This window comes from Poromitra crassiceps, assembly GCF_964638095.1.
Source record: "Poromitra crassiceps genome assembly, chromosome: 13".
NCBI classification, from domain to species: Eukaryota; Metazoa; Chordata; class Actinopteri; order Beryciformes; family Melamphaidae; genus Poromitra; species Poromitra crassiceps.
This window is the reverse complement of record NC_139644.1, coordinates 35,911,961-35,937,283: the sequence shown is the minus strand read 5'-3', so window position 1 is coordinate 35,937,283 and position 25,323 is coordinate 35,911,961. Positions and strand designations below refer to the sequence as shown.

At 43.7% G+C, this 25,323-nt stretch overlaps 1 protein-coding gene and 1 pseudogene across 3 annotated transcripts; one reads left to right on the top strand and one right to left on the bottom strand.

Annotated features, from left to right (window-relative positions):
• Window positions 1-1,728: 1,728 nt before the first annotated feature.
• LOC310788523 (E3 ubiquitin-protein ligase TRIM21-like) lies at window positions 1,729-3,707 on the bottom strand (annotated as a pseudogene). The gene is made up of 3 exons: window positions 3,647-3,707; window positions 2,780-3,376; window positions 1,729-2,650 (listed from the first exon to the last, which is right to left on the bottom strand). The product of its transcript is annotated as an E3 ubiquitin-protein ligase TRIM21-like (transcript).
• Window positions 3,708-10,277: 6,570 nt separating this feature from the next.
• Window positions 10,278-23,706, top strand: wipi2 (WD repeat domain, phosphoinositide interacting 2). Of its 2 annotated transcripts, none has more exons than XM_083648666.1 (12): window positions 10,278-10,475; window positions 11,620-11,702; window positions 13,226-13,395; window positions 13,553-13,649; window positions 14,142-14,239; window positions 15,088-15,180; window positions 15,781-15,851; window positions 17,418-17,525; window positions 17,676-17,840; window positions 20,521-20,628; window positions 20,751-20,848; window positions 22,221-23,706. In XM_083648666.1, exons 1-12 carry the CDS (start codon window positions 10,402-10,404, stop codon window positions 22,331-22,333), a joined length of 1,278 nt encoding a protein of 425 aa, XP_083504792.1. In that variant the 5' UTR covers window positions 10,278-10,401; the 3' UTR covers window positions 22,334-23,706. The 2 variants fall into 2 exon arrangements, with proteins under 2 accessions (XP_083504792.1, XP_083504791.1); XM_083648665.1 differs by having other exon boundaries at window positions 17,418-17,531.
• Window positions 23,707-25,323: the final 1,617 nt, after the last annotated feature.

Below are 25,323 nucleotides of genomic sequence, written 5' to 3'. Positions count from 1 at the left end.
TAATCGGCTTTCCTTTTTGTTTCTTTACAGCCATCATTCTCTTTCTTTACAGCAAATTTAAATCCACATTTTGTGTCCTGAATGCACGTCTCCTGCTCTGTACAACCTTTTGAAAAATTGAATATTGTGGTAAGGCCCAAATATTCGGTTTGAGCTAGGTGTTACAAGGTAATTTCTTATTCCTACTGGGCCCGGTCACATGAGTAAAGGTCTCAGGTTGGTCTTAGTTGTTCCATTGATTGGATTTGAATTTATTTGGGATCTACAAAATAAAATGCACGGTAAAAAGTACTTCATGTAAATTTGAACCCAGAGGATAACACAAGAAAGTATTAATTAAAAGACTTATTTCCATTGTGGCCCATTATTTCTTAATGTTTTTACTCATCACACTGACTGGTGAAACATATGAAACTAAGATTTAGATGTGTAAATGCTCCTTACTGGATCATGATTCATATTAAAGTGACATTATTGGAGTCTACCTGATCATCGTTCATCCTCTGATCCTCCAGGCACACAGCCATTTCACCACATCCACTTTAGCTCTCTCACATCTGCAGACCTGAGCAGTCAGGAGAAGAGTTTAGGCCTGCAGTACTCACTGTTGAACAGTAGGCTAACCAAAGGATGAGCTTTTGTGGTTACTTTTTTCTACTAAAGATGATAATCTACTTAACATTTCTCTGCTCCGAGATCCACACAGAAAAGGACGACGAGCAGCTGTGTCTAGATAGATTATCTCTCAATCAGTTCACAGAAAAGTGCATTTGACATTTCATCCAATGACTAATTGTTGTAAACACGATCCACTCCGACTTGTTCAGACGTGCAACTGAACAAAAACATAGCCAAAGACTGTGACTCACACAGGGGCATGAATACAGACAGTGTGGTGGCACTGGGGCCCCTGGGGTGGAGGGGCCCATGGAGAGAGCAGCCTCTCCATCAACGTACTGGGCAGAGAACGGGCCCTTGCTAATGAATCAAATTGCCACCTCCGTGTTCAATTAAGTACACACGTTCAGCACCATGGAGAGCTCCAGAGGGGAGCAGCACACAGGTTGAGCACAGTTGTCAGCCAGTGAACGCTGGAGCAGCACACAGGTGCTCCAGAGTGCAGCAGCACACAGGTGAGCTGAGTTGTATTCAGCCACTGAAGAGGACTATATGAAAACACTCTGGGAAGAGAGAGGAGAGGCTGCATGCCAACTCTGTGGGCGAAGCCTGACTAAATGACCAGTCACACAGGGACGAGTATTCTGCTAGTATGTACAGTATGTACAGAAAACAATATACATGTCATTTGAAATGTATTTTGAGTGACCAAAATTTATTTTTATTAGCAAATATACATTATATATATATATATATGTTGTGCATGGGGAGAAAATATAGCAAGATACCAATGTCATTAGTATGTAAGTTCAAAATGGATCATCAATGAGGGTTCAGAGAATCCAGCCATGATTTGAGTTGAATTGTTATTTATTCACATTGTCAATTACACATGGAAACAGAATACAACCCTAAAGTTAAAATAAAATTAAACACTTCAAAGCTTCCATAACATTCCTATAGGAGCTCATCAGTGTGTTTGTGGCATTGAGTTTATAGTGACTCATCATCATCATCATCATCATCATCATATTTCAAGATTGGAAAACATTTGTTATCTTAAATGACAATGAATCCTAGAAAAACAAATGATTAGCCTCATCTGTGTGACTACTGACTGACAGAAGAGATGATCAGAGGAGCGGAGTTTTTACCACCATCATTCTTACAGGGACTGAAGAATGGGTAGAGTTTATCAGTGAAGGTGCAGCCAGTAAAGGAGTAGATAAGAGCTGCAGCATCTACGTCATAAAAGGAGACCAGACCCTCCTCATAATCCACAAACACCCCCACCTTCTGAGGCTTCATCTTCAGAGAGAGGAGGACAGCAGAGTGAGCAGCAGCTTTGTACTCATTTCCATTCCTCAACACTATAGCCCAGAAGCCACCCTGGGCTCAGTGTGATGCCTCCCTTCCTGTTGATCGAGCCTCTGGTCACTCCTAAATCCCAGGCAGTCTTCCCTTTAACCTGAACCTCGTAGTAAAACCTTCCTGAAGAGAAGCTCTGCTTTCCTAAGACACTGGGACAAGCAGAGAATCTCTCTGGGTTGTCTGGGAGATTATTCTCTACATCACCATGATGTACTTGTTTCCCATCACCAGACAGGATGAGTTGGGGATTTGCTGTATGAGGATCCAGAGTCACATCCACTGCGTACTGCTGGACCCTCTTCAGCTCAGCCTCAAGCAGCTTCTCCATCTCTTTCCTGACAGTCTCCTCCAGCTGGGCCACAGCTCTCCTCACAGTCCCCACATATGATGAGCGATGGACACTGACCTCTGTCCAGTCCGTGGTGTGTGGAGGAGTATTCAGGGACAGGGATGTGAAGCTCTGGAGGAGGTGGAAGTGGTCTTCAGCGCCTGAGAGCTTCTCCAACTCAGCGGTTCTCTTCATCAGCTCAGAGATTTCATGTTCTAACTCTTTGATGAAGCCTTCAGCCTGTTTCTCTGTTGTTTTCTGCTTCCCTGTGATTGTGTCAATGAGCTCAGACAGGCCTCTCTCCACAGACTGCATCAGAGCAGTGAAGACCCGCACACTGTCTGCTATCTCTCTGTCTGCATCTTCCTTGCTGAGCTCGACTGAATGTTTCATCTCCTGAATCTTCAGTCGTCTCTTCCGGATCTTCTGCTGAATTTCAGCCTCTGCCTTCTCAAGCTCAACCTTCTTTCCTTCATACTCTTCTCTCAGAGGGACAAAGTGATGTGACTTGTGGTCTAAAACAAGGCAGAGCAGACACACACACATCTGGTCTGTCTTGCAGAACACCTCAAGTGATCTGTTGTGTTTCTTACACATCCTGTCTTCCAGGTTCTCCACAGGATCGATCAGCTTGTGTTTGATCATGCTTGTGATTCTCAGATGAGGCTCCAGGTGAGTCTCACAGTAGGAGGCCTGACACACCAGGCAGGACTTCAGGGCCTTCACTTTGGTCCCAGTGCAGATGTCACAGGGAACTTCTCCTGGTTTGGCACATGGTTGCTGTGGGCAGCTGCTGGCTTTCATCTGAGCTGACTTTCTGAACTGAGCAGCCATCTCAGATATGAAAGTGTTGACCTGCAGGTCAGGTCTCGTGTAGAAAAGCTTTTTACACATGGGACACTGGCATGGGACATTAATATCCCAGTGCTGAGTGATGCACTTCTTGCAGAAGTTGTGTCCACATGGTGTGGAGACTGGATCAGTGAACACATCCAGACAGATGGGACACCAAAACTGCTCTTCAGATAGGACACTGCTGGTAGCAGACATATCTAAGACCTAAAGTGAAAATGGGAAATAATACTTTAACACACATAATTTTTGAATACATGTCATGTGATAGATAGAATAGATTATTGGAATACCTATGATCAAAAGCCATTTTGAGTTATGTAGTTAAATTGCACTTCACGGAAAACATAATTTGACACGTATATTGTATCAGTGCAAAATGAAAAGAGGGAAACATCCCATCTGGATACATACAGCTCAATGATGTGTCACTGCTGCTCTGTTTGAAACAGTAAATATATGATCTGCTGTACTCACCTGATTCTGCTGTATTGCTGAGAAAGACCTGATGAACTTAGGTTTAGTTTTCTTTTGAAAGAAAGAGAGAAACTCTTGTAACTGCAGCAGTGCTGTCGCTCTGAGTTACTTTCAGTTTGACTTCAGGAATGTGATGCTGATACACCTGTCTTTCCAGTGTTGCTCGGCCTCTTACTGCAGGTAATGTTAATAATTGTGTTTTGTTTCCTCATTCAATGGACACGACTATAATGACACCTCTGAGCTAGATTTTTTATATCTTATTTGTTCATGTCTCGTATTTCCCAATTTCCCCCTGGGGATCATTAAAGTCTTTCTGATTCTGATTCTGATTCTGATTTGTTCTGATCAATGTTACATGAGCACCAACCACACCAAGACAATTTCTGGGGACTGGGGGGGGGGGGGGAGCACAGCGGCACTCTCTCTGTGTGTGTGTGCTCCTCCTCCACGTTGACTCGTGTGTGTTTTGCTGCGCGGAATGGGTTTGATCAAGCAAGTAGCTCCTGTGCTCTTAAAATACTGAACACCACGTTGTCATATTTGACATATGTCTTCATTGTAGACAGTTTATCGCTGAATGTGTCATTACATTATTAATATCTTACCTGAATAAGCTCAAATGCTGTTACAGGATTATCACACTGAGTCTGGAGCACTTTCTGCCGGCCAGGCAGCAGCTCGTAGGCACCCTGCCTTTTAGAGCACGAGCACGAGCTGCTGTGCTCCAGGCAGCGGGGACGCGCGGGCGGAGCTCTTCACATGGAGGTCTGACACTGCCCTGCGCTGCAGTAACTTTTAACAAGAATCACGAAAAGCCCCAAAACGCAAATTAAAAACGGATTTCATTACGCGGTTTATCGCTAGTTGTACGAGGGAATGACGTGGAGAAATCTCGCATTGTGTTACCCCAGAGCGAGGGGTTTGTCCTATTGTGCGGTGTGCTGCGGTAACGAGCCTCGCCTCATTTTGCTCTTAGCGATAGTTACAGACGCCCACATACACACACATGGAAAAAAATAATTAAATTTCTAGTTCGCCACTGAATTACCAAATTGATATAACTTTCGACCATTTTAAGCAACGCTGTTTCCATACAGACCACCAGCGTTGGCTAGTTGTTGATATTTATAAAGATATTGCCCCTCTCAAATAAATTATTTTCGAGGCGGTAGGCAAACTGTAATGGCGTCGATTTCCGAAAAAGATTCCTCAGCTGAGGACAGCCAAAGAGTCTAGTATAGACAAGAGCATTATGTCATTTCTTGGTTTTTTCCATAGGTATTTTCAAATCACTGTTCTGATACATATCTAGGGGGTAAGTCCTCCTTTAAGGTAGGTTACAATCCTCAGTTTAATATATCAGCATTCATGTCTCTAAAGACAAATGCATGTATTGTGTTCTACGACTGTGGGAACACAGTCATGTTTTTTAGCCTCCAAGTTCCAAGGTTCCAACCTCAAGGAAAAATTACAAGAGGAAGTAATCAGAACTGGGAAGGAAGTTGCTGGTAAGTGAGTGTGACGTCTGCTACCCTATGTAAAGAGCACTGCCTTTAGGAGGCGGGTCATTTGAGTTAATTGGTCATCATTCCCCTCAAGAAGGACAGGTGTGCCGTCCTTCACCTTGTTAGAGCCTGATGTTTGGTCTCCTTCCTCTGCAATACAGCTGATGCAGACTGTAGGGTGGATTGTCCCCTAGTCATTCCTGAGGCCTGTGCTGTAGCCCAGTGGTTATGAGGTGTTCATACATGGTGAGGATTCAGACTGGTCCTGTGCTGTGGACCTTCAGCAGATGCCCAGGCAGTGATAAGGCCAGTCTTCCTTTCCTTTGGCACCAAGCATAACATAATGCTTCATGCAGGATCCAGTGGCAGGCTGCTGTTTTGCGTAGCGATTCATTTAATTGAGCTTTTTACAAAGTCTGTTAAATCAAGCCTGGTTTTAGTGACTGATTCTTGAGCTGTGGAAGACTGTTCTTTTTATTGTTAAAATAACTATTGTGCTTGCCCAGGAACCAACAATTTCATGTCTTTCTTTCTCTCTTTTGAACCAAGGGATGATGGCGCTGCAGGGAGTAGACTGGGTCCTAGGTTGTGTTCACAGCATGCGTTGTGGTAAGCTTTTGGGGTGCTGAGCTTTACAGTTTGTAGTGAACCATCTTTACTTTGTGTGATCTTTGGCTTTACCGTAGAATAGTGTGTATTGATGTGTGCACATGTGAAGTGGTGTTACAGGGGTTAGCATGCCCCTGCAGTAGTCGCCTTGGTCTCAGTCTGGGCCCCTAGTTGCAGCTTTCCTAAACTACACAGTCTAGTAATATATTTTATTTAGAATAATATGTTGTAATGAAGAGATTATTGTGGACTAATCGGCTTTCCTTTTTGTTTCTTTACAGCCATCATTCTCTTTCTTTACAGCAAATTTAAATCCACATTTTGTGTCCTGAATGCACATCTCCTGCTCTGTACAACCTTTTGAAAAATTGAATATTGTGGTAAGGCCCAAATATTGGGTTTGAGCTAGGTGTTACAAGATAATTTCTTATTCCTACTGGGCCCGGTCACATGAGTAAAGGTCTCAGGTTTGTCTTAGTTGTTCCATTGATTGGAGTTGAATTTATTTGGGATCTACAAAATAAAATGTACGGTAAAAAGTACTTCATGTAAATTTGAACCCAGAGGATAACACAAGAAAGTATTAATTAAAAGACTTATTTCCATTGTGGCCCATTGTTTCTTAATGTGTTTACTCATCACTGTGACTGGTGAAACATGAAACTAGGATTTAGATGTGTAAATGCTCCTTACTGGATCATGATTCATATTAAAGTGACATTATTGGAGTCTACCTGATCATCGTTCATCCTCTGATCCTCCAGGCACACAGCCGTTTCACCACATCCACTTTAGCTCTCTCACATCTGCAGACCTGAGCAGTCAGGAGAAGAGTTTAGGCCTGCAGTACTCACTGTTGAACAGTAGGCTAACCAAAGGATGAGTTCTTGTGGTTACTTTTTTCTACTAAAGATGATAATCTACTTAACATTTCTCTGCTCCGAGATCCACACAGAAAAGGACGACGAGCAGCTGTGTCTAGATAGATTATCTCTCAATCAGTTCACAGAAAAGTGCATTTGACATTTCATCCAATTAGTAATTGTTGTAAACACGATCCACTCCGACTTGTTCAGACGTGCAACTGAACAAAAACATAGCCAAAGACTGTGACTCACACAGGGGCATGAATACAGACAGTGTGGTGGCACTGGGGCCCCTGGGGTGGAGGGGCCCATGGAGAGAGCAGCCTCTCCATCAACGTACTGGGCAGAGAACGGGCCCTTGCTAATGAATCAAATTGCCACCTCCGTGTTCAATTAAGTACACACGTTCAGCACCATGGAGAGCTCCAGAGTGGAGCAGCACACAGGTTGAGCACAGTTTAAGTCAGCCAGTGAACGCTGGAGCAGCACACAGGTGCTCCAGAGTGCAGCAGCACACAGGTGAGCTGAGTTGTATTCAGCCACTGAAGAGGACTATATGAAACCCCTCTGGGGAGAGAGAGGAGAGGCTGCATGCCAACTCTGTGAGTGAGGCCTGACTAAATGACCAGTCACACAGGGACGAGTATTCCAGACCACTAGTATGTACAGTATGTACAGAAAACAATATACATGTCATTTGATCATTTTGAGTGGCCAAAATGTATTTTTATTAGCAAATCGTATCCACCCCTGGGGAAGCCCTTAACATGGGTTGCTGCAAGTACCACCTACACAATGCCATTACATAAGTTCTCTGAGCCATGATTTGAGTAAAATTGTTATTTATTCACATTGTCAATTAGACATGGAAACAGAATACAACCCTAAATTTAAAATAAAATTAAACACTTCAATGCTCCCATAATATTCCTATAGGAGCTCATCAGTGTGTTTGTGGCATTGAGTTTATAGTGACTCATCATCATCATCATATTCAAGATTAAGTAACACATTTCCCAGATAAGTATTGTTTTTTGTCCTCTCTTGCACACAGTAGTTTCTCTTTCTTCTCTCCAAACCCCCCTCTGTCTCTCACTGTTCATCTTGAAGCATCTGTTCCAGCTCTTCGATTAAGCCTTCAGCCTGTTTCTCTGCGATCTCTCTGTCTGCATCTTCCTTGCTGAGCTCTACGGACTGTTTGATCTCCTGCATCTTCAGTTGTCCCTCTTGGACCATCTGCTGGATTTCAGCTTCTGTCTTCGTTCTACTCACTGACTTTCTGAACTGAGCAGCCATCTCAGATATGAAAGTATTGACTGGCAGCTTAGGTCTTCTGTCAAATACCTCTTGACACATGGGACACTGGCATGGGGCATTCATATGCCAGTATAGAGTGATGCAGTTTTTGCAGAAGTTGTCTCCACATGGTATGGTGACTGGATCAATGAACACATCCAGACAGATAGAACACAGAAAGTGCTCTTCAGATAGGAGACAGCTGGCATAAGACATAACACTGAGACCACTAGCTAAGGTCACCCCTTTTACAACCTCAGCAGGGAAGGATTTATGACATCACTGTTGACATCCCAATTCATCATGACATCACTGATGATGTCATAATGTTATGATCTATCATCAGTAAATAAATGGGAGCTAGGGCTCTGTCTGTCTGTCTGTTTCTGTGTTTCTCTGTCTCCTTAGGTTAAGGTTCCCCTTAAAGTCAGAGTTAAGGTGTCCATAAAATAGAATTGGCTGCACAAAACACCCTTAGATGTTCTCCATAATGTTAAATATTTTAAGGAAAACATAAGCACAATATTTAAGGGTGTTTTGTGCAGCCGATTCTATTTTATGGACACCTTAACTCTGACTCTAAGGGAAATCTTAACCTAAGGTGCTTTGTGCAACTGGGCCGAGACGAGAGAGGCCCATGACCGGTGTGTCCGAGTGTGTCGTCCGCAACTTGAAGTCTGTGTCGCCACTCGCCACGCAGTCGTGACTCGTGGGTGTAGAAGTCATACCAGAAGGGGCTGGAAACACAGCCCTGGGCGCTTCTATATTAAGTTCTAACGTAAGTTCAGTCAGGAAGACTATAATCTGCACTTTACACTTCCTCACTTCACTTCTTATTTCTCCACCCTTCAATCCACTCACACGCTCCAAATAAACTGTCAATTTCCGGGCTTCAATTGAATAATGGGCTGTTTGCCGCCTAGTCTTTTAACCAATAGGATAGCGTCACATCACTGCTCACATCACCTCTCACCCCACACACCTCCAGTGTAAGCCTATCACATTATTTCTCACTCCCATTGTAAGCCAATCTCTTGGCGGCGGTCTCCTTAAATGTTGTCTCATTCAGCCTCTCAACACCGATGCTGTCAGTCTCGCACCCTCCACCTCCCCCTCTCCTCCCGGTCATCACAGACCTATCCGATTCTTCAGTCTGAAGAGTCTCATCATGATGAGTCGCAGAAGGAGAGGGATCATCACCACCACCACCACCACCAGTATCTAGACTCCACAGGGGGGTATATCTGGATGCATCTCTGGGCTGATGCAGCTCTCTCAAGATCTCCCTGTGGTGTCTAACCGCCAAAGACTAATAACAATACCTTATTCTCATCATACTTTCTTTAATGCATCATTCACTTTATTGTAATAAATATTATTTTATTAATTCACTAGTCTCTCCTGATTGAAATGCGGATGGTCATACACACACACACACACACACACACACACACACACACACACACACACACACACACACACACACACACACACACACACACACACACACACACACACACACACACACACACACACACCAGGACCATGTACAAAAATGATAATAAACTCATAATCTAAGTCCAGTTTCAAAGCAATTTCAATGCAATCGATATGCTGTGATTTGTAAAAACAACAGAAGGGGGATATTTTGTTGGTATGCATTTCTTTCTTACATAAGAAGTCAAATTAAAAATTGCCAACTCCATAGCATAGGCTACTGTATTTCCCCCAAAATAATTATATCCATAGAGAGAGAGAGGGGGGGGGGGAGAGAGAGATCCAGGAGAAAACCATGGGATTGAGCATATCTCTGCGCAAGCGGCACAAATGTCCAATTTCTGCGTTATAGTATATCCAATCCAGGCTGAATCTGATCCAGGCTGAATCTGTATAAGAAATACATTTCCAGTGTTTGTCAGGAACTTTGGTTGCTGCCTCTCATGTATCGATTTCAGTCTGTGTTTCAATTTGTGAACAGCCATCTGTCTGGGCTGACTCTGTCCCACTCCACCTCTGGTAGTCGGACGCAGCCGCTCCGAGCCGCTAGAGGTCGCTATTGTTGTACGTGTTTTGACCATCTTGGTGAGAAGTTGAGAACATACAGTCTACTAGCTGTTAGTTCAAAGAGGTTAACTCACATAGGCTATACTTTGTCGTGCGGTTGGGTGCAATATCTCGCACATGAATAAGTTTGCCCGGGGTACAGGCCAGGATTACATTTTAATCACATACCTTCAAATTCTACTCTCGGAGAACCGACCTGTCTCTTTAAATGTGTCACACGCTGCGACTTTAGAGCATGCGTAGGAAGAGGCAGCAACAGCCCTTCTGAAAAACAACAACAATCACTACTACAACAAGGCTGGGGAAAGTGATGGCTTCGTGAAGCCACCTCTCTGCCTTTAACCACAGTGCAAATTTCAGGCCAACTGCTGCTATTTCTACTGAAGATTGATATATCGATGGTGCCGAGCCCATGAACCTGGCTAGTCAAAGCGGGGGTGCTGGCGGAAGCCAGCTCCTCTTCGCCAACTTTAACCAGGACAACACGTAAGGAGGCCGGGGAGTGAACAGGGATCGGACGGCCTATGATGCTGTCAAGCTAGCTGACGTTAGCTTGCTATGTGTGGATTATCATTTGGGCCCCTCACGGGTGATTGAGCTAGATGTCAACTAGTTGGGAGGTGGCTCCACAGATTTAAGAGAACTACGGCCGCTAACATTACGTAGCTAACGTTAAGTTAATTGAAACGGACACACTTGATTCCCCGCCGTCAACAGCCTTGCTACTAGCTAGCGGTACCAGCATGGTGTTGTGTGGGCTAACTTTGGCCGTTATTAACGTTCACACAGGTATCATGATGTAACGTGTACGCTTTCTGAAGTGAAGCTAGTTATGATGATTAATACGGTAATCTAACGGTAGATGTGTGTAGCTAACGTAGCGTGCTTTATTTTTGGTTGCCGCCTAACGTTAACTATCATTGCTAACGCTATGAGAGTTGTGACGGCAGCTGGGTTACTGTTTTTAACAGAACACCCTATTCCCATAATGTTTTGGTTTGGTGAATATGTAGCCATGGTTTTAAAGGACATTTCGCTAAGTCTGCTTGTGACTGCCCTGGCCTGGACCAGTGGTTCTCAAAGTGGGGTTCTCCTGCGACCCACCTGTGCGTCCCCAACCAGTCTTTGGGAAACACTGCTTTAGGGGGTCCCCAGTAAAAAGGGAAATACTCCCCCCACACACACTATAATTCCATCCATAAGTAACAGAATGAATGACTGTATTTTGGTCATGGGGTTCATACACTTTCTATAATAAAACATCTTATCAGAGGTGGGACCCTGGGACAAGATCTTATCAAATGGGTGTCCGTGGTCTAATTTGTGTCAGTTTAGGGGTCCTTAATGTGGAAAAAGTTGGGAGAACTAGACCACAGAGGCCTGATGTCATTGCAACACATCCCCTGTCGTGTGACCACTCTCACAGTCTGACTACATCCTGTGAACGAGGAGAGTCAGAGACAGGGACTGGAATCAAGTCTGCAGCTAAATGATCCCTCTGTGGTGTCTTTCCAAAGGAATTCCATGTACATCAATAACAATGTTGGATGCTGTGTATAACTCTGTCCTAGCTTACTGGAGTTCTGATTGATAAATGCAGTTAGCATGTCTATTTCTATCTTTTCTATAGGTCCTTAGCTGTTGGCACCACATCGGGATACAAATTTTTCTCCCTGTCGTCTGTGGACAAATTGGAGCAGATTTATGAATGTAGTGAGTATGCCTCTCTAAGCCCTGTCCTTCCTCATGAATACCCCCATACCTGCTGTCTGCATCCTACTCATTCCGTCAGTGGGCTGACTGGGTACAAAGAGTACATCCATACTTGGTCTGTAAGTGCTGTAAGGTTATCGGCTAATCATATGTAATGCATGATGTCCAAGACAGGCCACAATCACTGCATTAGAGCCTCGCAGGTACTTTAAATATTAATAAAGAGTGCCTTGCTAATGCAGAACTAACACTGGTCCTCACATCAAGCTACCTCCCAATGGATCTACATACACTTGATCTAGAACTCGCTCCATCCATCCACTCAAGATGCACAGTGTGCTAGAGCAGGGCTTTTCAAAGTCTGACACTGTGGGCGCCTCCCCCTCAGACAAAGCTTGGAAAAAGGCACCCAAGTTTGACTTGCTTATTTTTGCTCAATTCCTGGATGCCTTTGGGATCATGATTATGACACACACACCAATTGAGCCACGATAGCCTGATATTGCCGTTAGGGCTGGGTATTGGCAAGGATCTCACGGTACGATACGCATCACGATACTTGGGTCACGATATGATTGTATCACGATATATTGCGATATTCTACAGAATTTACTCAAAATTAAATAATAGAGCTAAAGATACAACACACTGTGTACCACCCAGGTAATGTAATAATATGTACATCACTTTATACTGATAAGTTAGTGGACAAATTTAGTCAAAACTACTGAGTGTTGAGTGTTACTGAACGCATCGATGTGGGAAATATCGATGCAGTTATCGATTAGGGGTGGGAATCACCAGATGCAGAGGCCTGGCATGGCATGGCCTGCAAAACAAAAAAACAAAAATGAATATCGCGATACTTGGCGTCCAAGTATCGATACAGTATCGGGAAATAAAATATTGCGATATATTGCCGTATCGATTATATTGCCCAGCCCTAATTGCCGTTTGACGTACTTCAGTCTGAAGGCATCTATTAGTTTCTGACTGGGAAAGTGAGAAAAACAATCAAATTCGGCAAAGCTGCTGTATCTCTGAATGATCTCTTTAACCAGATCACACACGTTTATTTATCTATTCTATGTGATCTCCTTTTGATAACTAATATAAATGTGAAAAAAAAAACACCTCCATTCACTGAGCCTACCCCGAGATTCTCTACTACCCCGGGGCGGCCCGCCTCCCACTGTAAAAAACCCATGAGCTAGTGTGATGACGGCACATAGAACCACAGAAATACTGAACACACAGGCACCATTCTTATCGTACGATAGAAAGTTGATCAAAGAGCTTATTCACAGTCACTTTATTGTTTATGATTCAGCCTGTATGTGGTTATTATATGTGGTGCTTCCCCTCCCCTTCATTTACACCCTTAATTATTTGAAACCAAATGATTCCCACAAGCCCACATGAAGGCAGCAAGTGCGACATATGACATATAGCAAAGGAACGGTGCGTGTGTGTGTGTGTGTCTGTGTGTGTGTCTGCCTGCGTGTGTGTGTGTGTGTCCACAGCGGACACAGAGGACGTGTGTATTGTGGAGCGCCTTTTCTCCAGCAGCTTGGTGGCCATCGTCAGCCTGAAGGCCCCCAGGAAGCTCAAAGTCTGTCATTTCAAGAAGGGAACCGAGATCTGCAACTACTCGTACTCCAACACCATACTGGCCGTCAAACTCAACAGACAGGTAAGGGGGGGGGGACGTGGCGCACACAGCAGCTGTCTCTGTCTGTCTCTCTGTCCAACTCCGAAACATGCATGGGTGTTCCAGTGGCGTGGTTGAATTGTGTTGTGCTGACCTGAGATAGCGATGACGTGGATGCTGCGTGGTGTTCCCTCTGCAGAGGCTGATCGTGTGTCTGGAGGAGTCACTGTACATCCACAACATCCGCGACATGAAAGTGCTGCACACCATCAGAGAGACCCCGCCCAACCCGTCAGGTGACGCTGAACAATGGCGAGCGTTGATGGTCAACGTGGCATCTGTGACACTTGACAGCTTGACAACATCATCTAAAACCTGCATGCCCACCATTTAAGGCAGAGCCTCCCTCAAGGCCCTCGGTATAGAGGTGGTTTCGAGTGGATCAGGGCTAAAATACATTGAAATACTGGTGAAACGGTTACGCATAATTCGAAATGTGCATGTGTTCAAGAGCCATGGATTTGATTTTCCCTCACGTTTCCTCAGTCGACTTCTGAAACGCTTCTATTTCTTATGAGAAAAGCAACAGAAATCTGATTGGTGCCCAATTAATTAGATCGCCACATATTTGATTCAATATTTCTGTTTGGTTAAAAAGTAATTTTGGATTTCTGAAGTTCAGATAAATATGGTTCTTTTGTATTGTATCTTATCCACCTTCGTCTGACTGTGTGTGTGTGTGTGTGTGTGTGTGTGTGTGTGTGTATGCATGTATGCACGCTCTGCAGGATTGTGTGCCCTTTCCATCAGTAATGACAACTGTTACCTGGCGTATCCAGGCAGTGCTACGATAGGAGAGGTCCAAGTGTTCGACACAGTCAACCTGGTAGGTCAACACACACACACACACACACACACACACACTATTCTCCACTACTATATCCTTCTCCTCAACTTGCTCTAATATGAGCTTGTCTTGAAATAAATCCTTTGCGCCTTTTCTCTTGAACTCTTCTTTCTTTACACACCACTTCTCCATCATACATAACCATTCTCTACCCAGAAGCGTTTTTACTTCATGTGGTCGAGGTGCTGTGACTTTGAATTGTGTGTTCCTGGCTATTGCTTTGTTGTAATGTTGCACATCTAATCATTGACGCTTATTTTGAAGTTTCACTTATTGTATAAGAGCATAAACTATAAATGCTTAAAATGTATATTGGAACTGTTGCAGTTCTATAAACATATAGACAGCATGGCTGACAACAACAGGCCGTTCTATAAACATATAGACAGCATGACTGACAACAACAGGCAGTTCTATTAACATATAGACAGCATGACTGACAACAGTCAGTTCAAGATTCAAGATTTATTAAGTGTCCCAAAAAGGCAATTTGGGTTGCAGAAAAGCGTAATACAAAGTACATACATAAAAACAAATAAGACAAATAAAAACATAAGAACAGTCTAGAGCAGCAGTTTAAAGTGCAACACATGTTGCACTATATGTTCTATAAACATATAGACAGCATGACTGACAACAACAGACAGTTCTATTAACATATAGACAGCATGACTGACAACAACAGACAGTTCTATTAACATATAGACAGCATGACTGACAACAGACAGACAGGTCAGTGACTGTGTGTAACAAGTCATTTGTCTCTAATAAGTGTGTATTGGTCAGTGACTGTGTGTAACACTGCGCTCGTGTGTCTTTGTTTCCAGCGTGCGGCTAACATGATCCCAGCTCATGACAGCCCCCTAGCTGCTCTGGCTTTTGATGCTAGTGGAACCAAGCTGGCCACAGCCTCGGAGAAGGTAGGGCAGTTACACCTGTCTGTTGAGAAGGTAGGGCAGTTAACATCTGTCTGTTGTTCATGTAGGGCAGATACACCTGTCTGTTGTTCATGTGGATGCTTCGTTTGTGGTTTTAATTGAACAGGGTGTATTTCTGGATGTTTTTTGTGTTTTGTGCCTCTGCGAACAGGCGTTTCTGTTGTCGCTTCCTCTTCGTGTCTCACTGCCTCCTTCTCTGTTGTGTGTCTCTCGTGTCTCACTGCCTCCTTCTCTGCTGTGTGTCTCGTGTGTCTCACTGCCTCCTTCTCTGCTGTGTGTCTCTCGTGTCTCACTGCCTCCTTCTCTGTTGTGTGTCTCTCGTGTCTCACTGCCTCCTTCTCTGTTGTGTGTCTCTCGTGTCTCACTGCCTCCTTCTCTGCTGTGTGTCTCTCGTGTCTCACTGCCTCCTTCTCTGCTGTGTCTCACTGCCTCCTTCTCTGCTGTGTGTCTCTCGTGTCTCACTGCCTCCTTCTCTGTTGTGTGTCTCTCGTGTCTCACTGCCTCCTTCTCTGTTGTGTGTCTCTCGTGTCTCACTGCCTCCTTCTCTGCTGTGTGTCTCTCGTGTCTGTCCCCTCTTCTCAGGGCACTGTGATCCGGGTCTTCTCCATCCCAGAGGGACAGAAGCTCTTCGAGTTTCGACGAGGAGTCAAGAGGTAGCGAGTGTTTGAAGATGACTCATCTGCTTCTGATGACATCTTTCACTGTAACGGACTAGCCTTCATCTCTTGAGTCTGATTCTGCCTATAGACTGACCAGTGTACACGTGTGTTTATGTGCTCGTTATGGCAGGTGTGATTCTGCCTATAGACTGACCAGTGTACACGTCTGTTTATGTGCTCGTTATGGCAGGTGTGATTCTGCCCTTTAGACTGACCAGTGTACACGTGTGTTTATGTGCTCGTTATGGCGGGTGTGATTCTGCCTATAGACTGACCAGTGTACACGTGTGTTTATGTGCTCGTTATGGCAGGTGTGATTCTGCCTATTAGGGATGTTCATTTTGAAAATTTTCCAAAATCGATAATCGGTGAATATTAACGATCAATTATCGATCATCGATTTTATTAATACTTAGAAAATTTTCAATATTTTCAATATATATATATATATTTTTTTTTTTTTTTTTACAAAATGAATGCCTATGGCAGAAAATCCGAAAGACAACACGTTCTCCTCAATGAACTCTTTATTTCAATGTGTCTCCTCTCCAACACTGCTGTCCCCGGCGCATGCCGGTGTGAATTTCCCATGTTTAAAACAGTTTTGTTGGCACAAAGGCCCGTGCCCAGCCAGAAAACTAGAGACTATATGAAGCTCCACCTCACGTTAGTCGGCTGTGCAATGGAGTGGGGCGAGGAGGAACGAATTCCACCCAAACCTAGTCCAAATTTTTTTTTTTTTTTTTTTTTTTAATAATTAAAAAATCGATCCAAATGCCACAGGATCGATTCCAATCCTTAACGATCGATTATCGATTTTCGATAATTGATGAACATCCCTACTGCTTATAGACTGACCAGTGTACACGTGTGTTTATGTGCTCGTTATGGCAGGTGTGATTCTGCCTATAGACTGACCAGTGTACCGTAAATTTCGGACTATAAGCCGCGGCTTTTTCCCCGTTTTTTGGCCCTGCGGCTTATATAACGGTGCGGCTTATCTATGGATTTTTTCGGGAAAAAAAAAAAAAAAATTCTCTCTTCTTTAGCACTCTTTCTAACTATAAATCCACTTCTGTTTTAATTTCCTCTCTTGCCCTCTTTTCACCACACCGCGGACACTGTGTGCACTGTAAAAAAAAACACAGGTGGTGTTGTGTTATGTTGTTTTGTTGAAATGTTAATAAATGGGAGCTTCCTCAAACAGCCATCTCTTTCCCGACAATCCCCTCTGTGCATGAACCCTTACATATGGTAATTAAACATTAAAACACAATTAAAAAAAAAAAAAAAAAAAAACATTAAAACACCTGCGGCTTATAGTCCGGTGCGGCTTATATATGTAACAAACAGGCAATTTTGCTGCTGCGGCTTATACTCCGGTGCGGCTTATAGTGCGGAAATTACGGTACACATGTGTTTATGTACTCGTTATGGCAGGTGTGATTCTGCCTATAGACTGACCAGTGTACACGTGTGTTTATGTGCTCGTTATGGCAGGTGTGATTCTGCCTATAGACTGACCAGTGTACACGTGTGTTTATGTGCTCGTTATGGCAGGTGTGTGACCATCTGTTCGTTGGCGTTCAGTATGGAAGGCCTGTACCTGTCGGCCTCCAGCAACACGGAGACGGTCCACATTTTCAAACTAGAGACGCAGAAGGAGAAGTATGTGTACGTACCTTCCTACCTCCTCCTCATGCCACCAGATAGCCTCCAAGGCTTCTGAGAAACAAAGGCTTCTCATATATATATACTGTACAGTATATTGTGTGTGTGTGCGCGTGTGTGTGTGTGTGTGTGTGTGTGTGTGTGTAGGCCAGCGGAGGAGCCCACCACATGGGGAGGGTACCTGGGAAAGGTCCTCATGGCATCCACCAGTTACCTGCCGGCTCAGGTCACAGAGATGTTCACCCAGGGGCGAGCCTTTGCCACCGTGCGACTGCCCTTCTGTGCACACAAGAACATCTGCGCCTTAGCCCTGTGAGCGCACACATCTGTACATGCACACTGCTCACACACACATCTGTACATGCACACTGCTCACACATCTGTACATGCACACTGCTCACACACACATCTGTACATGCACACTGCTCACACATCTGTACATGCACACTGCTCACACATCTGTACATGCGCACTGCTCACACATCTGTACATACACACTGCTCACACATCTGTACATGCACACTGCTCACACATCTGTACATGCACACTGCTCACACATCTGTACATGCACACTGCTCATACATCTGTACATGCACACTGCTCATACATCTGTACATGCACACTGCTCACACATCTGTACATGCACACTGCTCATACATCTGTACATGCACACTGCTCACACATCTGTACATGCACACTGCTCACACATCTGTACATGCACACTGCTCACACATCTGTACATGCACACTGCTCACACATCTGTACATGCACACTGCTCACACATCTGTACATGCACACTGCTCACACATCTGTACATGCACACTGCTCACACATCTGTACATGCACACTGCTCACACATCTGTACATGCACACTGCTCACACATCTGTACATGCACACTGCTCACACATCTGTACATGCACACTGCTCATACATCTGTACATGCACACTGCTCATACATCTGTACATGCACACTGCTCACACATCTGTACATGCACACTGCTCACACATGTTGCACTAGGGCTGCAATGAATGATTATTTTTATTGTCCATTAACCTGTCGATTATCTTCTTGATTATTTGTCAGGTCTAAAATGTCAGAAACTGGTGAAGAATGTCGCTCAGTGTTTCCAAAAGTCCAAGATGACTTGTTTTGTCCATAGCCCAAATATATTGACTTTACTGTCATAGAGGAGGAAAGAAACCAGAAAATATTCACATGTAAGAAGAAGCTGGAATCAGATAATTTTTTGCTTTTTTCCCCCCTTAAAAAATTACTCAAATGGATTATCGATTATCAAAATAGTTAGCGATTAATTTAATAGTTGACAACTAATTGATTAGTCTAATTGTTCCAGCTCTACGGTGCACATTCAATTTACTTCATGACATGGCACACCAACAGGGGTGCCATGAGATCACCTGTCAATCAATCAGTGTGCCCAGTTGAGTACTGTGACGTTTTTCTCCTTGGATTTTCTGGTGATGAAGTTAGGCAGCGCTCTTGCTTCTGCTCATGCTAACAGTAACTATCCAGTTATATTCATTCAAACTAACTGCCGCTGCTGCTCATACCAACTATCCAGTTATATTCATTCAAAATAACTGCTGCTGCTGCTCATGCTAACTATCAGTTCTATTCGTTCAAACTAACTGCTGTTGCTGCTCATGCCAACGGCTAACTATCAGTTATATTCATTCAAACTAACTGCTGCTGCTGCTCATGCTAAAAGCTAACTATCAGTTCTATTCATTCAAACTAACTGCTGCTGCTGCTCATGCTAACTATCCAGTTCTATTCATTCAAACTAACTGCTGCTGCTGCTCATGCTAACAGCTAACTATCAGTTCTATTCATTCAAACTAACTGCTGCTCATGCTAACAGCTAACTATCAGTTCTATTCATTCAAACTAACTGCTGCTGCTGCTGCTCATGCTAACTATCCAGTTATATTCGTTCAAACTAACTGCTCTTGCTGCTCATGCTAACAGCTAACTATCAGTTATATTCATTCAAACTAACTGCTGTTGCTGCTTATGCTAACAGCTAACTATCAGTTCTATTCATTCAAACTAACTGCTGCTGCTGCTCATGCTAACAGCTAACTGCTGGTGCTGCTCATGCTAACAGCTAACTATCAGTTCTATTCATTCAAACTAACTGCTGCTGCTGCTCATGCTAACTATCCAGTTCTATTCATTCAAACTAACTGCTGCTGCTCATGTTAACAGCTAACAGCTAACTATCAGTTATATTAATTCAAACTAACTGCTGCTGCTGCTGCTCATGCTAACAGCTAACTATCAGTTATATTCAATCAAACTAACTGCTGCTGCTGCTCATGCTAACAGCTAACTATCAGTTATATTCATTCAAACTAACTGCTGCTGCTCATGCTAACTATCCAGTTATATTCATTCAAACTAACTGCTGCTGCTGCTGCTCATGCTAACAGCTAACTATCAGTTATATTCATTCAAACTAACTGCTGCTGCTGCTCATGCTAACAGCTAACTATCAGTTCTATTCATTCAAACTAACTGCTGCTGCTAATGCTACAGCTAACTATCAGTTCTATTCATTCAAACTAACTGCTGCTGCTGCTCATGCTAACAGCTAACTATCAGTCCTATTCATTCAAACTAACTGCTGCTGCTGCTCATGCTAACTATCCAGTTCTATTCATTCAAACTAACTGCTGTTGCAGCTTCTGGTAAAAGTGAAAGGCAATAAGGCATCACTGTTAAGAACAGCAAGTGTAGAAGCTTTTCAGGAAGTAGAAAAGATGCCCAGGGACTTTTAATAGTTGCATAACAAAAGTCAGCTGAGCTCTGCTGGCTAAATGCTCAGTCATTACAAGCCTCATTATGAAAGCATTTAAATACTTTGTGGATTCTATATCCTTTTTTTCTTTTCTTTTTTTTGCATGTAAAGTATAATATAACAAATAATAATATATCTTTGTGAATGTGTTTTCATTGTTATGAATTAGGATCCAGAAGATTCCCAGGTTGTTAGTAGCAGCGGCTGACGGCTACCTGTATCTATACAACCTGGATCCTCAAGAGGGAGGGGAATGCACACTCATGAAACAACACAGGTAACACACACACACACACACACACACACACACACACAAAGGAAATGCAGAGAGAATCTGAGGCATGCACTCTGTATTCTGAGACGACACATATATTGAATCTCTATTGTCACTGTCCTCAGGTTAGACGGTACCACCGAGCCGTCCAATGAGATCCTGGAGCAGGGGTCACATGGTCGCCCGCTCGTGGCCCAAACATACAGTGCTGCTGTCACTACAGGTACCTTACACTAATTTGTGTGGAGTAATAATAATAATACATACGTTTTATATAGTGCTTTTCTGGGTAACTCAAAGACGCTTTACAATACATAGAATCAGTACATAATACAACAAACTAAATAACAAGGACAAATACAGATACAAAACAAATACAAATCAATAGATTGCAGAGATGGAATGGTGGTTAGAGGTAGAAGTCAGATATTGTAGGCTGTTTTGAAGAGGTGGGATTTGAGTTGGGTTTTGAAGGAGGTGAGTGAGTCTGAGTTTCTGATGTTGAGGGGCAGAGAGTTCCAGAGGGTTGGGGCAGCGATGGCAAAGGCTCTGTCCCCCGTGGTGCGGTGCTTGAGACAGACAAAGAGTAACCGAACTAACAGAGGATAACCGATGTTACTTCCTCGTTTGCCATGAGGCACTGCACACAGCGCATGCGCTGTACAGCGCCTCATGGCAAACGAGGAAGTAACTTGAGTTACTCTTGCTTAGTTTGGTTAATCTTTGTCAGATCTTGGTGTGTGCATGGGTGTGTGGATTTACTGCGAAGATGGCCGTTTCATGGATTATTATTTCATGTTGTGGTGAGTACATGAGTGACAACATGTATTGTACATAGAGCTTTTTGGCACTGTTAGAATGTGTGTTTTTGGTGACTTGGAACGGTTGTACCGTTTACTCAAATTAATTTGTGAATGTAACTAACTGAACGGCTGTACCTCACAGCATAATGCACAGAGAGTGACGACAACAGCATTGTTTATCTTGATTATGTATGGGCAAATAGGCGCATCTCCCAAAAAGTTGGCCTATCCCTTTAAGTTATTAAAGAACTTGCATTGATAAGAACTGAAGGATAATAGGTTGTTCCATTGCAACATTGGGAGCACCACATTTCTTAGCAAGACCCACCCTACTTTGCCTCTGATTGGCTGTCGTGGTTCTGTGCTGTTGTCCCATTGGCGCAAGGAGGCGTTTTCAGGGCAAAATTGCAGCAGCGCTGTTGTCAAAAAAGCACGAGAGTTTTGTCTCTTCTCTTCTATACTCTTTGATGTTATTAGCCAGCCAGCTAGCTCATTAGCCAGCAAACAAACATACTTTATATGTTGCAGATAACTGATAAAACTTTCTTACCAGATGCTGAACCTATGCAATCATAATTGCACAAGATTACAGAACACTCTTGGACCCTACTCAAATGCTACCTGTGAGGTGGCTAACGTTAGCTGCTAAGCGATCAGCTTAGCTGGTATATCAGTAGCGATATGACTTGGCCGATTGCTGTCAGAATTTCAAACTTCCACTCAATGACAGTTTGTCGTTGTCAGTTTGCATCCGTCAATGCGATTTGTTGACCCTTGAACTCTGTCTCCTAGGTTACTGTGAGGAGCAGGGCGCGGTGGGAGGGGCGGGCTTGGAGGACGACCTCAACGACCTGCGCCTGGAGGAAGAGAACGAGCAGCCGCCACTCATCCTGGAGACGGACTGACGGACGGCCGCACCCACCTATCAGAGGGCTCCTCTGGTGCTGCTATGAACACGTGACACAAGGGGGGGGAGGGGCAGGAGTAAAGACGGGGGTGTATTTTAAAACACTCAAGCGTTCAAGAAGCCCGTCAGCCTACCTGTGCGTTTGTCTGTTCACATACATGTCTATATTTTTCTCCCTCCCCTCCTCCGTACCGCCTCTCGCTCCCTCCCCCTCAGTTTGCCCGTGCGGGCACAACTGAAGCTTTGCATGTACATGTGCCAACCGAAAAAAAAACACATGCTCCAATGTGAAATAGAGCGAGTGTGTGAGTGTGAGTGTTGGACGTCCCATCAGAAAAAAAAAGTAGCCGTGTGTCCACTCCGCACGCACTGTGTTCGACGAAAGTGACGACGAATGTGTAAGTGCCTCTCTGCCCCATGGCCATGCTGGCTTCTGTTTAACAGGCTGATTTCCTCTCATTGGCTCAATACAATGTGTTTTCAGTAGGCGGGTCTTAATATAGGGTGCGTACCATTTCTGTTTTGACCCTCTCTTCATCGCACACTTTCCTACGAGGAGAAAGTGTCATCTAAAGTTTCCTCTCAATTTCACCTTCAAAAGAATGTTGGAGAAGCTTTTGGCATGAGGCAGAGGTGTTTGCGAGTACGAGTGTGTTTGTGCGTTTGCTGAGACATCAATTGTGTGTGTGTGTGTGTGTGCCGGGCATGTACATTAGCAAAACGTTTAGAAATTTGCCTACACTCGCCCCCCCAACCCCCCCCCCCCCTTCCCGCTCACTTTTTACCCAATCAAAACGGAGGCTCAGTGGACCTTTCCGCCCGCTCTCCACCCTGAGGCCTGCAGCCATTGGTTGATTTGAGAAACTGATATTACTGATTATTTTTCTTTCATTTTCTTCTTTTTTTAATCTCCGTAACCAATCGTAACCGATGTGTCATGCGTAAGAAAACATGCATGGTGTTGTTGACGTGGTACTGTGTCCATACATTGACGACACTTGACAGGATAATCGGGTCAGAATCTCTCCTCTTCTCTGTACATTACTAGATGTGGCAAGATTATCTTCTCGCTGTACCGTATTGTCAGGTTATGATCACGGATTCAAGTTTTTAGAGAAACTCTGGGATAGTGAATGGTTGGCCGTTTTGAAGGAACCATGGGTTTTTAATTTGGTGGTTGTGGAGCTCGGGCTGAGCGCCATCAACCTGCTCCAGAACGCTGCATGATTCCCCCATGATCCTTTGGTGTGTGAGGCGGAAGTCGCTATAAAGAAGGACTAGTCGTGGGACTTTGGAGTGTCAGGCATTTTCTAATGATTTTGTATAAAAATGTGAAACGTTCATCTGAAACTAAAATGAAAATAAAATCCATGTTGATGTATGAGATGGGTCTATTTTGTTCTTGTTACTCTGTGGCATCCCGCTGACCTTCATAAAGGAACGTGTTGGGTCAATGACAGTAGGGTTATTAATATTCACCATTTGCATGGCTGTTTCATTCTCCAGGCTTCAAGGGCAACATTTACACTCAGGTAGATGATGTCCCATGACTATACTAGATTTAATTCTACCATAATCTCAAGGAAATTAATAGAATACCCTAGGTAGGAAATTAATGTATGTGTCGCATGTATAGCCATAAGGGGTATTGCCATATCTTTGGTGAAAATGAAGCAGCACTTCATATGAAAAGCCCTATTTCATATGATGACAAAACCAAGCTACAACCAAAAGCTGAAATAGGAAGTTATGCTGAGATCAACATGAGTCGGAGGGTGTCAAACTTACGGTAACATTTTGGTCATGGTATTCATTTTATGATGTACTGTGTTAAAATAAGCCACTTTATCACACCATTTATATACAGTATATATAACTAGAACTCAAGATTTTGCACAGCTCTCAAACTTTAATGTGTTATCGCTAGTGTCAATTCAAAGGAATAAGGTTGTATAATTCTGTTGTGTTTATTGTAGATGCATGTATGTCCCGGTCAAAAGTTTGAACATACCTTCCCATTCACTTAATGAGGAAGTGTATCCAAAGTAACGTTTACTGTATAGGACGAATCAGCGTGACATCACAATCCCCGCAAATCCCCCGGAAATGTGGAACCCCGCAGCAGTAATATGCATGTCGTGTTAAAGTTGTGTGAACTGTCGCAGTTTTTAAAATGTAAACAGCATAGTCGGTTAGGGTGAGACGCTCAAGCTGCAGGGTCCATAGGGTCCCATTGCCGTTAATTAAATTCCACCCAGTGATGCCGTTTGTTTACAAAAATGCTGTTTGGCTGATCCCTCGTATACAGTATGTGTACATTCATACATTGTCTATAATTGCCTGCATGTGTACACCGTTGATATGATTTTCAATACACCGCTAAATGGGTTCATCTGCAGGTCTCCTGTTTCAGACGGAAGTGATCTCTTGTCCATGAACACTGATAATAATGACTTGGGGACTCGGTGTGACTTGCTTGTGATTTATTAAGACTTGGCAGCAGGCAGGCAGGGCACGCACACTGTTAACACACACACAGGAGCGACACACACAGGTGGGCTCTCTGTCGTTGACGTGAGAACACAGCTTCACCCGCTCATCCCTCCCCCCGGTGTAGAGACACTAACACAGGGAAGACACGATACACACACACACACACACACCAACACTTCTGGACAAACACACACATACACACAGACAATATGGTGGATACATGTGCCCAAAGCACTTTACACCACCATGAGAACATATTTCTTCTTCTAACACTGAGATACAAACAAGAACAGACACAGGTGTATTCCTGATAGAACAGACACAGGTGTATACCTGATAGAACAGACACAGGTGTATTCCTGATAGAACACACACAGGTGTATTCCTGATAGAACACACACAGGTGTATTCCTGATAGAACACACACAGAGATATGACACTTTGCTATTATTCTAGGCGTACTAACAGCAACATTATACTACATAGCGTGCAGGC